The 13,289-nt window shown below is 38.1% G+C and overlaps 1 protein-coding gene across 4 annotated transcripts in view; it reads left to right on the top strand.

Annotated features, from left to right (window-relative positions):
• HMG20A (high mobility group 20A) overlaps positions 1-13,289 on the top strand; it is a 45,331-nt gene that overhangs the window by 22,821 nt on the left and 9,221 nt on the right. For all 4 annotated transcript variants that reach the window (XM_069797876.1, XM_069797878.1, XM_069797879.1 and 1 more), the window contains 5 exons: positions 2,796-2,888; positions 5,034-5,181; positions 6,556-6,771; positions 9,830-9,962; positions 10,323-10,354. In XM_069797876.1, coding sequence (XP_069653977.1) covers positions 2,800-2,888; positions 5,034-5,181; positions 6,556-6,771; positions 9,830-9,962; positions 10,323-10,354 — 618 coding nt within the window. In that variant the 5' untranslated portion in view covers positions 2,796-2,799. The remainder of the gene's footprint in view (positions 1-2,795; positions 2,889-5,033; positions 5,182-6,555; positions 6,772-9,829; positions 9,963-10,322; positions 10,355-13,289) is intronic.

Below are 13,289 nucleotides of genomic sequence, written 5' to 3'. Positions count from 1 at the left end.
TGCTTAAGCTTCCTTTTTTTGAAGATACTAACTTAGGACTTCTGACCGAGAAAACTAAAAAACTGTGTAATATAAAGCAAAACTTCATTATTCCCTTACTTGACAACTGCATGAAGCAATTTGTGTTGTATATTTAGTAGCTGTGCTTAAGCAGCTTTCTGGGCAGCCGTGAAGAGCTCATTCTTCAAATCAGTTGAATTTTCAGATTTTCTTGTAATACATAAAGACCCAGTCTTGATGTAGATTCTTTTCTATGTGTGAGGAAGTAGTGTTTGTGCTTCCTTCTTAAGAATTAAAATCCTGTATGTTCCACCAGAGTATGTCTCCACTTTTCCTAAAAGCATTGTATTATTTGAGTTGTCTTCCTTTTTATGTCAGAGATGCTAGTATTTGAAAGAAAGCATAATGTAGAGTTCTGATTTGGAGAACTGCAGATGTTGCTTGGAAGGGACATCTGGAGGTCATCTTAGTCCAGCCTCCCACTCAAAGCAGGACTATTGCCAACACTAGTTTAGGTCAGTTACAGCTTTGTGTAACTGAGCATTTAAAATCTGCAAGGATAGACTCGACTGCCATCTCTCTGGTAACCTGTTCAAGTGTTGCGCTACCCTCCTGGTGTCCAATCTGAATGTGCAAAGCCAATATAACGACTGAGAGTTTGCTTCTGTCATCCCTGCTACTTCCGTCAGGTAGCTTTAGGCACCTATGAGATTTGCCCTTAGCCTCCTCTGCCAGACTAAGCAAACCCAGTTTCCTCAACATCCCTTATCAGGTCAGGTGCTCTAGGCCCCTGAACATCTTGGCAGTCCTTTGCTGGACAGTCTCCAGCTTAGCCACATCTCTGTTGAGGCTGAGGTCTCAAAACTACATTCAGTTCATGGTTTGTAATGGTAGAGCAGGAATTACCTTTCTTTGTTCATCTTTCTCTGCTAGAGGTCAATGTCTGTACCACCTAGAAGCAGTCTGCCTAGCTTTAACGATTTTCTAGATAAGGAATCAGAATGATGGGATTCTTAAGGATGATATGAGGATCTCAACAGTTGGAGAAACAGATGAGAAAAGGGTAAATGTCATCTGAAAAATGAGAGAAGGTAACTGCTCTTGTACTTTTCTTCTGTACGGGATGGATAGTCTTTTTTGGAAACTGAAACGAACTTCATGGTGGAAATCAGATTGACACGATGCCCATTTCATGGAGACCTTTGATCTACTGTGAGCATTAACTGGACATTTGCTTAACTGAACAAATTGGAGACTTACTAGAGATTAATTTATCAACTAACATCTGTAGTAGCTTATGAAGTTATAGAGCTGTTGCTAAAGGGAGTAGCTATTCTTATGTTTTCAAAGGGAGGCATGAAATGAATGGAGCAAAGCTTATGATCTCAAAACAATGTCAGATGTAAGATTACCCTCTTGGTTCCTGAGAGTAGCCTTTTGAGTCCTTTGACCAATTTTAACCAAATATAGCTGTGGAATAAATGTGTCTCGCATCCAAAGTCCTTTGGGTAGGAGCACAGTGCTCACCTATTTGGGTAGCCTGCTGTATTCACTGGTTGGTTGGGAACAGTTTTGTGCCATATCAGATGTAGTACTTGTGATAGGGATCTTTAAGTGATACAAGATGCAAGAACCAGTGTCATTACTTTTGTTTGTAGAAAACTTTTACCTGTGGAACTGGGGTGGGTTAAAACAAATATAATATTAAAAACATGGAGCAGGATTTTGTGTCTTGGATCACTTTGATTTCAATGCTGAGTGGAAAGCCTACCAATTCAGGAGGAAGCAGCACAAGATTATAACTCTCATCAGTCCCTCCACGCTTAAAGTTCAAGTACACTAGCTGAAAGGGATAGCAATACTCAAGTTCAATATCTGCTAGCTTATCAAAGTGACTTCTAAACTGAAGGAACAGAAAGTTAAGTAGTATGGCCCTTTAAAGTGGGCTGAAACTGCAACTCATAATTGTAGAGCGAGCTTGTTAAGGCTTTTTGTTTGGGGATTTTTTTTCCCCTACAATACAACAGTTCTGTGTTTTAGTAAGAAAGTGGATGAATCAATTTTAATTATTCTTTGGATTTCTTATCTCACATCAAATTCCCATGGCAGGCTACAAGGATACAAAAACTAATTCTAACTTGGGAACAGTTTGTATTGAATGCGAAATATGTTGTGCCTTAAACTGCTTGCTTCTGTAACTGTTCTATGGGAGTCGAAGCTTAAAATAATCTAGCTAACATTCCTGTGTCCTGTTACTTAGCAATAACACTCAGCTACGTGCATAGGTATATTATGAAATTGTGGACGAGGAATTATCAAATACAATCTTAATTTGAAACTTCAGGGGTGGACTTAGTTTCAGTTTTCTTTTGGGGTCAATGCAGAAACCTCTGTGGTGAGGGTGCACAGTTGAGGATGAACAGGAAGGTGGATTTAAAGAGTGGGATCTACATAACTATGTGCTGAGTATGATGAATGAAAATTTCTCTCAAGGGGTAAATAGAATGCTACAGTGTGATTTCCAGCAACACTGTGGCATTGGCACAGGGTTCAGTTCAGAGGGAAACTCTGAATTGAACCATTATTTATGATCGATCTTCTCTGACTTAAAGCACAGCTGCCTATGGGATCTGTCCTGAGGCCAACCAGCTATGACTGGCTAATTGGTTTATGGGGTAAAAAATTTGTGGTATGTTGTGATGTTTGAAGTGAAGTGCTTTTGGAGGGAAACAATGAGATAATTAACTTACCTTTTTTGCTTTTGTTTTTTTGTGGTTTGTTTTTTTCTTTACCAGAGGTATGGAGAACTTGGTGGCTGGCTCCAACCTTCCTCCACTTTTTACAGATGAAGATGGATCTAAGGAAGGTAGTGAAATTACCGTAACTGGGTAAGCAACTACTTCTTTTTAACCTTTAGCTGATAGGTACTATCTCTAGACTTGCCAGGGAAACTGTTACAGTGGGAAGAGGGCATTCTAAGTAATTTAAACAAACAAATAAAACCAACAAAAATCCTACGACACTCCCTTGGCCTTCATAGAACATCACAGGACTCTAGGAGAAACCAGGACCCTTCTGAACGGATGGAAGTGATCACAAACTTTTCTTTAACATCTGTTTTTTCTAGGATTTTAGTCTTTAAGACAGATTTAGATAGCGTGATGGAGGCAGAGAGAGGGTGTGTATCTGTTGGCTATGGTGGTCCCTGCTAAATAAATTACTTTAATAAAGATATACTGTTCATCACTGATTTCTGAAAACCATTGAGAAACTGATGTCTTTCATTTTTGTCACACTGACTCTGCTTTTACAGATTGAAACAATGGCCTCTTTTAAAATCAAAATTACAAAAGAAGTTGCCTTTTAGGAATACATAGGATTCTTGCTGCGTTTTCATACTTGATTTTTGTTTTCTGTTTTGTAAAGCACCAAGCAATAATATTTAGAATTTGCAGGCAGGTAAAGCCCTGTAAAAATGAATATGGACACATTTACTTCAAGCAGGTCTGAATATGGATTTAGATATCTGGGACTGCAAACTTGCTGGTGCCAAATGAGGTACATGTTCAAATTAGGTTTGTGTTCAAGAGGTATTAATGTGTTGAATGAGCTTTCATCAGCTTTCGCTGCAAATGGCTACATCACATTGAAGTTTTTCCTGGATGTGTAGTTTACAAAGCTTCCCTGCTAAGGGGTAACAGACAGAAAAGCTGAAATGTTCTTCAAACCGTAACAGTGATTCTAAGAAACTGTATTGTTCCATTTTCTTTTTGATACACACCGAATGTAATTAACTTATAGGAGTGTGTATGTTTTGTTCCCTTTCTTCCTCTCTAATTGTTAGAAATATGAACTCAATGTGATATCTGAAAGTCAGGCATGGATCTCTCCAGCCCTTGTGTCTTTACCAGTAATTATGCCGCAATTGTTCATTATAGTGAGTAATGAAAATATGCTGTTCTCTCTATTTAAAGACAAAGTTTCCTGTAGGCATTCAACTAACAATTCTGTTAATATATCTCAGCTTTCTATAGCTGTATTCTATAGGAACAATTATTTTGAATATTTAAAATTTGGCATGAATGGAAGCAGCTGTAGATCTGAGTAAACAAACAAAGCTGACCTGAAGCATATGCTGCCATTATAGTAATTTTCATGAATGTAACTAGGCAAGGCCAAGTAATCTTTAGCTTGGCTGAAGAAGGGATTAGAATCTGAGATGAGTCCCAAAATCTTATATTAATTTGCCCACTGAGCACAGCGGTGAGAATGACTGTGGGGTTGTTGCCCCAAAATATATGCTCATCTCTATCTGCCTACCTTCAGAAATATTTCTGCATGCTTGGTTTTTTTCCCTTTTTTTTTTGTGGGTTTTTTTGTTTGTTGTTGTTGTTGTTGTTTTGGTTTGGGTTTTTTTGCCTCCAGGCAGCTTGCCCTTTCCTGGAGTATGGTTGATTGATAGAGCTCTTGCAGCAAAATTAAATAGTGGCCATTCAGGAGCCTGTTGCGAGCTAGTCATGTTTGTGCTTTAAATACCCACATGTATCAACAGGAGGTTATGTTGAATGAAGTTCAATCCAAAAATCATACAGAACCACAAACCTTTAAGTGTATTTGTGGAGAAAGATTAAATGCGTCCAGAAAGGTGTGTATTGGTTGAAGATGAAACCATTCATTTCAAATTCCTTATGGTATTTTTGAAGAAGTGTAGATTCATGCGTTCTGATCCAAACATTTACTTGCTTGACAGTTGTTTGTATAATCAAAAGCTTCACCAAAAATGAAACAAAATAACACTTCAAAAATCAAACTGTCTTTGAAAGTCCATAGTAACTGTGGTAGTTAGAGCAGTTGCTTGGATGGAACAGCCAGTTCTTCAAAAATTAGTCTTTAAAAATCTTTTTTTTTTTTTCTTGCTAGTGTAAGAACTGAATGTATTTGCAACATTTTTGCATGTTTTAGAAGATTAGGGAGGAAGTGATTTAGCAATATGATGATTAATTTTTTTCTTTTGCTATTATATGCTTTTTCAGATTAGCTCATTCTGAGAGTTCATTCAGTGGTGGAACTTCACAGTCTGTGAATAACCCAGATTTGGTGGAGGATTTGTCACAGGTTCAACAGCTGCAAAATGAGTCCTCTAATACTGCTGAAAACACTGAGCAGAAGCCTGAGGAGGAGGTGAGATGAAATAATAGTGACTTCTCAATGAAGCAAAAGCATGGAGTTTTGTCATTATAGTTTGTCTTACCTACTCAGATTTTTTTGGATAGGCTCACAAATTTTCATCCATTTGCCATTTTCATCTTTTGATTCTCTCTAGTTTTCTCCTGTGTTGTACAACTGCACACAGATAGCCAAGGAAAGCTGGCAGTCATAATGTACAGAGAACACCATGCCTGTCTCTAGCTTAGCCAGCAGGGTCCACAGACTGGTACTGCATTCAGTCTTTTTCTGAAGACTCAATGGTCAGCTGCCACAGCTTACTTTATCTCATGTGAGTCAGGAAAGTGAGACCATTGTACTCTTCTGAGAGTAACTGGTGTCTTTGAGAGCATTATACTTACTACTTTAGATCATTCCTTGTGTACCATCCTGCACTGATTTTTTGGTAACTAAATCATGAAGGATCTGAAGTTTGACAAGAAAATGGTTTTGGTTTTTCTGATAGATGCATTTGATATTCCTCTTTGTAGTTTGTTTTCAGCTGTGAGGTCCTTGTCTAATTGAGGAAGTAGTAAAATCCCAGAAAGGAAACTAAAACTAACATGGTGATCTGGGTAGAGATTAGAAGTACTGAAATAGTTTTATGTACATAGTATAGGAAAATAGTCTTGTCCAGAGACTGCTATAGTAGTAGTATGAAGCCAAGAGGATGAATGGCAATTGTGTTATTCCTGTGAGCTCACAGTGTGCCACAGGCAAATCTTACAGTGGAGTTTGTTCATATCTCTATTGGATGTGATTTAGTGGGAAAGAAAGCCTATTGAGTAGATTAGAATAGAAAAGCCTATATATGGTCCTTTCACCTATATTTTGGGCACAAAATGCACAAAGGTGAAAGATTTGGAAGGGGTAAAATAGCTAGTTAACAATTGTTAACTAATACACAAAATCTTTCCAAACATGATTTTGAGGCAAATGACTGGAGGGGGGAGGGTATGTGAGGGTGAGAATAATTTTTTTTAAAAACCCAAACAAAAAAACAAGTAACAACAACAACAACAAAAAATTGCAGTTGCATTAGCTAGGATGATAATTTCATGGGTTATCAAGCCTTACAGTTTTACAATCAGAAGTTGATGTAAATGTTATTTTATTGTCCATGTGGACCAGGAGAAACTGCAAACAACTTTTCACAATGAGACTTCTTTGGCTTTGCTTAGAGAAAAGTCATGATTGCTCTAAAGTAAGGTTTGAAACTTACATCCATGGAGAGGATGTATTGCAGCAACATACTCCCGATGAAAATGTTTGAGACATGAATATGTATTTCTTCCAGAGGTGGTAATTCTTTTCCTTCAATCTGAATTTTCTTCCATTTTCATTTTGCAGCAGCAAAGAACTAAACGAGGAGGCTGGGCCAAAGGGAGAAAGAGGAAGAAACCCCTTAGGGACACCAATGCCCCCAAATCCCCCCTCACAGGGTATGTACGATTCATGAATGAGCGTAGGGAGCAGCTTCGAGCGAAGAGGCCTGAAGTCCCTTTCCCAGAGATCACCAGGATGCTGGGCAATGAATGGAGTAAACTGCCTCCTGAGGAGAAACGGGTACCATTAAACTCCCTTTTCCTTGTTGGATTATGATCACTGTTAAATGGGAATATTGTTGTTTAGTGAGGAAGTTAACGCAGGCTTTTGATTAAAGTTGTGTTTAGGAATGTATTTCAAAATAAGGGGCACAGGTCCGCCAGAGTTCAAATAATGAACCCTGGTAGGGCTGTAGTGTCTCATTCAGGTGTGACTTGAGGAGAACCGTATCCTCTAGTGCAAGAATATATTCAGAACAGGGGGGATTGTTCTAGTGAGACATCCCATGGTTTATGTGATTCATGTGGATGTAACGCTGTACCTAACTTGCATACAGCTGAGACCTACTAGTTTCCAAGGCCAAAGCCATTGGAAGGATGGGGCAGGCATTTATTCACTGTGGCTGAGAAGAACTTGGCAGGATTTCAGAGCTGCTTGAAGGAGTTTGCAGTTCTGTTTATTTTACAAACTCACCAATGTATATAAACATCTGGTGTCTTAGAGTAAGACAAGCAGACCTGAAAGGACAGGTTACTGAAGGAGATGGTTAACACGAATAAACTTTTAGACAATGTTTTGAAGTATTGCTAGCCCTAGAAAGTAAGTTGAGATCTGTATGATGGACAGGACAGTGAGTGTTACGTATTCTAGTTTCTACACACGTTACCTTAGGAAAAGGTGGGGTTTTTCCCACCTTTCAGTCAGAATGGGATGTCTTCTAATTGGGACTTCTGTCGCCTTCTGCACTGTCTGATATGTGAATGAAGACTAAGGCAATGTTGGGTCTGGTTCTTTAACTCCTTCTGGAGTGGACTTCTTTATTGCTAATGGGTGTCTTACCATTCATACCTGATTGCTAATTGGAGATTACAGCAAAGCAGTAGTTAAATCACAGTGGAACTTTATGCTATCATACAAATTTATCAGGACATTTAAGCTTTTGAAATACTTAAAAGTTTTTATCACGGCTGGATGAAAAATGGGATGGTGCAAAAAACAAGAGTTCCTTTTGTTGCTTTTTACTAAGCTTGTAGAATACAAGTTATACAGAGATATTATAAAATGGTGTATAGGCATAGCATTTTAACCATAATGAAAAATGTGTGTCAAGGCAAAGCCGTTGATTTGGTAACACACCTGTAGTGAGAATGATGTTGCTGTCTGCTGGCAGAGGGGGGAAAGAGAATAAGACATTCTGCCCCTCTACCTCCTGTCCTTAACATATTCTTATCATGTCTGAGACAGATTTTTAACCTGAGGAAAAGGAGATTGAGTTCAGATCTCTATTCTATATGCTGTGTTTTAAATCCCCAGGGAATCTGTCCTTTTTGAGTAAAGCTGTGAGTCTCTAACCTATCACGGATCAGGGAAAGACTGCTAAGCACTTCCTTCCCTTCAGTTTCCACTGCCCTTTTTTATTAAGTCAGTGGAGGCCACTGCCAATTTGGAACCCACATCTAATACGACAGCCCAAAATTCTTGTTGAAGCTGAGTAAGCTTGATTTTGGTTAGCTAACAACTATGAAGTCATTCTCCAAGATCAAGCAGTGGAGTCATAGTATGCTACTGCAGTGCAGGTTACTGCCACATAATCCAGGGGAAAAGCATGTCTGACGTTCTGCTTTTGTGGCTGATCTCCAGTGATTAGCAAACTAGCTGTCTGATATAAAAGTTGAAGGGAAGGTCTCGCATTTCCCCTGTTCCAGCCCTGTAGTCTTGCTACTTGCCTTTGTATTTGGCGAGCATAAGGACAGGTCAGTTGAGCCGACAGGACTGACCAAACAGTGAGTCTCCCGCAGAAAAAGACTATTACTGTAATCATAAAGCAAACACCCTAATAATCAATCTTCTTGTTATTCCCCTGTATAGGGGAATATCTAATGAGATGTATAGATCTGCACTAGAAAACCTAGGACATCTACTTACAGGTAGTGCAGCAGAACTCATTCTTACTGATTCAAAACAATCCATACAAAACACAAGTTAAGGAGGAAAAACTTGTGTTGTTTGTAACTCAGTTACTACACTCTGAGCAGCACATTGCTGGAGATGGAAAAGAAGAATTAATGTCTTACGGAAGAATACAATGTCCAAAAGCAATGCAAACCCTGCATCACCACATTTGCACCCCACTCCAGAATGTTAACAATATCCTCAGCAGGGTCAAAACAATGTAGCAAATGCATGGAATTTATAACTGTTATGTGTATTGTTGTGATGACTTAATGAAAATAAAAGGCATACCAGGTGACTAAGGTTCTCTCTGTTTTAATACTTACTTTCATTGAATTTTAAGCTCATTGGGGGAAAAAATTGGGAAGGCAACTTTTTTCTTGAAAGCATCCCATTAGTAAGTGTTGTGACCACTCCTTAAATGGCTTTCAGTTCATCAGTTCTCCTAAAGAATTCTCTAGTTAAGCTCATTCCATTATGCAGATATGTGAAATATCTTCAGGCTAGGAAAAAAAAAAAAAAAAAAGATTTCTTTTAACCTAAATGCAGATAGCTTAAATTGATATAACCTAGGCTCTCTTATCTTTATGTTACTCTTTTCCAATAGCCATGATGTTTTGTTCACCTCTCAGATGGGCAAAGTGTGTGGTTGTAGAATGGTAGTGCTTTTTGTCATGGGGCGTGAAAACAAGAGTGTATTGGAACTTCACTGTTACAGATCTGAACCTTAAAGCATGTCTGTTAAGGCGTTCTTGTTTGACGGCATTTAATCTTGGCCACAGAAAGGCAATTCTTAAGTATTTGGTCTATAATGTGTAGGTAGTAATCAGTTGAGTTGAGTAGCTCAGTAGCAGGTGACTTGTAGGCCTAACAAAAAAGAGTTAACAGAATAGTGATTTGAATTTAAAAAAAAAAAAAAAAGAGGGAGAAAATGGGACACCAGAATACAGTAATTTTATCCAGAAATCTTATGTCTTTTCATCTCACATACATTCTCATTGTTTCTTCATTCCTTTCCTGTTTGCATAGGTGAAATGGATCAGCACTTCATCTGACAAGTTGTTTTTCTTCCCTTCCTCCTGAAGGGGAGGAAACTCCCTGAAACTCTCGGACTTTTTTGTTTCAGCGATACCTTGATGAAGCAGATAGAGATAAGGAGCGTTATATGCGGGAGCTGGAGCAGTATCAGAAGACTGAAGCCTACAAAGTCTTTAGCAGGAAAGCACAGGACAGACAAAAAGGCAAATCACACAGACAAGGTATTGAATGGGACAAAAATATGTGCCTAGGTAGAATAATGGAAGAATCCCAGCTAGTCATATAGCCTCACACTCATTTAAAGCCTTTGATCTAAAGGCTTTTTAAAAAGTGAATGTGTTCTTTCTATGGCATTTGCATCAGCCAAGTGTTAAGTGATTAGATTTCTGTAAATTTAACTGTAGCTAGATTGTATTGGAGGATGTGTGCTAAAAGCATCAAAGTTAGACACAACTTCTATGTGATTTATTAGGGAAGCTGCACAAGTTTTCTGTCTTTAAGTGTTGTGTAACTGCTTTGGTTCTTGTTTTCTCAAATCTTGTGTATTTTGGGGGATTTCTTGTTTGTTTTTTCTTTTTCAGATGGAGCAAGACAGCCAGCCCATGATCATGAGGTAAACATCTTCATTCTACCCTTATGTCAGTGGACACATTTTTCAGATGATGCAAGCTTCTAGTGAAGTCAATAAAAAAATTAGTTTATGCCAGTTGAAGACCCTAATCAGAGGTTTAGAGTATGAATTCTTCCTCTTCCTATGCAGTTTTTGATCAAAAGTTAGAAACAACTGAGAACTCTTATGATCACATTAGTATGATGAAAACTAAATTTAGTAAATCTTGGGCAGGTACAAATGATCTAAGATAAAGTGGGAGTGTAGGGTACACTTAAAACAGTATAATTGAGCCTTTAAGTATCTGGTGTGTTAGAGGTTCAACTTGCAAAATTTTTACTTTGAAATTTTTCAAAGCAGAGAATTTTAATTATTCCTTGGTAAGTAAAAATTGAGGTAAAATGTACAAATAGCTTGGGACCTAGATAAACCTTCCAAGTTAGCACCTTTTAGGTTGCTGTTTTCAGGTACTGATTTTCTGCAGCAACATGAATGCTTGTGGCTTCTTGAGAAGATAATGGGTAAAGTAACCAAATCATTGGGAGATGTCTGGCTTAAACCTCCTCCTGCCTGCCCCCCCCCCACACTTTTGCATATGTAAATATTGGACAAGAGTAATAATGCATGGAGGTAAGATGCCTGTGCTTTTGTTGATGAGACATATCACAAATCTTGTGCATCCTGGCTGACTATGCTATCTCTTCCCCTGAAGTGCTGAAACTCTCTCCAGTTGTATTACCTAGGGCCACAGAGCTTCTTTCATGGTTGCCAATAAATTGCAAACAAAAAGCAATGAAACATCTTGTTTATACACAGCCTCTTCACTTGTAAGCAATAGGCCTTTCTGAAAGATCTGTTTTTCTTTGTGAGGTTTTTTGCCTTGGGAAAGCAATCAAGTTGCTTTTTAATGTGTTCATTACAATAGTGACAAGGCTGTGCACTGCTGAGAGGCAACTACTGGTCTTGTCTACTTTTAAGGAAAATAAGTTTCACTTCCAGGAAAATACTTTAGTAGCATGTTTTCGATATGCCTTTTTATTAACTCTTAAAGGAAGTACTTGCAGTAAGATTAATCTTTAGAAGTACATGGTTTCCAGGATTTCTGGTTCTACAGTCACTGAATCGAAGTTTGTCTTTAATTGTACAAAGACAGATTACTGAAGGCTTCAAGTTCTAGGTTGGTTGTGATGTTTACATAACCTTTAAATTATACAGGTGGCAACCTACAAATTCAGAGTCTTACCTCTCATCCTTCTAACTGGAGCTGTCATTGCTGAAATCTCACATCATAAATGCAGTTAAAAAGGAGTCCTCCATACCCTGTGGGGCTTTTAAGCTTCATCAGATAGTTATTATATAGTTGAGCTAGCAACATGTTGGGCAGGCATCCTCTTCTGAAAGCATGCGCCCTCTGCATAGCATTTTTCACCTTTATATTATAAAATTCCACATGCTTATCACCTGATGCTTTCACATCTTTTCTGCAAGGGAGTCAGGTATTACAATCCTGCATAGGCAAGGAACAAGCAGAAAAGATTTGGACTGCTTTTAGAAGTATATACTCAAGTTGTTACTGGAAGCAAGACTAAAGCTTTTTGTTGTCTTGCTGCTTTCTCTTATGCCACACTTAGGTTTTCATGATTTAGTTTCTGTGAATCAGTGTTGAACTGATTTTAAATATTGTATATAGAGATGACCTCAAAAAAATATTGCAGTGAACAATTCAAATACTAGTTGTAATGAAAAATAACAAAAAGATGAGGCTTGGAAGGTGAGACAAAACTTATAGTAGGCAGATATAGCCATGAAAAACATGGAGACACTGTCTTAATAAGCACATCTGTGGGCATGAAATAGAACGTTTTTCTTCCTCCAAATCCTAGTTTTATAAATATAACATATAGCAATACACACTAGAACTATTAATTGTAATCAGCAGTGATCAAACCATTGTTAATTGTTCTCCATTGTTCTGTTACTGCTTCTTTCCTCAAGTTTGATTTGGACTAGGTCTAGCTTCATGCAGTCAGTTACACAACATTTTACTGGCAAGATTTCAAAGATTTATACACACATGAGGGAGATTAGACATTGCCTGGTAGTATTTACAACCTTTGAAGATAGGGCAATGGCTGCTGTAGTGTGAGCACACAGGAAGAAAACCATCTACTCTGAGAATGTTTTGGTTTGTTTTTTTTTTTTATGAAGTAGTGTATTTATTATATCCGTTCCTTACATTGTCTGCACCTGACTGTACAAGGAAGGATGAGCTTAAACCCTGCAAAATCTCAGCTTTTTCTTTACAGTACTTCACCGTGTCTCTAAGAACTTCAGGTCTGATTTGTTCAGGAACTTCCAAAGATCAACCTCAGTTTTAATAACCAGATGAGAATTATTTGTTGACAGTCTGGAATCATCTCAATCTTATTTAAAGCAAATGATAGAAACAATGATTTTGGTTCTCTCTTGATTTGAGGGATGACAAAGTGATATGCAACCTGAACAGACTGGGGCTTTTCAATAGGAGGTAATCAAAACCTTATGATTTTAATCCTGAGTGAACCTTAGAGTGGCTTAAGTACTTCAGAGTTCTCAAGAGGATCTTTTACATGCTGGGTAATGTATTCTGTAATAGAAGAGCGCTGATGGCTTTCATTGTCACTCTTCTGTTTAGTAGAATTTCTTGGTTGCCTTTCAGAAGCTGAACAGTTTCATCTAATTGCTTTAGTATTTTGTTGGTTTTACTTGAAGAACCTGTATCCTAGGGCTGCAAATAGAATACCCTTTCCTCTTCACACTACCCTCTCCCCCACCATCTATTTTCTAAGAGCCAGCGATGATCCACATCAGTGCCTATTTGCACACAGGTAGCAATAGTAAGTGTGAATTAGAACATCTAAGATGGATGTCCTATAAGTGTTTTAACCAAGCTTCGTAA

The sequence above is a fragment of the Haliaeetus albicilla genome, chromosome 12 (assembly GCF_947461875.1).
Source record: "Haliaeetus albicilla chromosome 12, bHalAlb1.1, whole genome shotgun sequence".
Classification (NCBI taxonomy): Eukaryota; Metazoa; Chordata; class Aves; order Accipitriformes; family Accipitridae; genus Haliaeetus; species Haliaeetus albicilla.
Note: the sequence above shows the minus strand (reverse complement) of the source record. Positions and strands in the feature narration are given on the sequence as shown.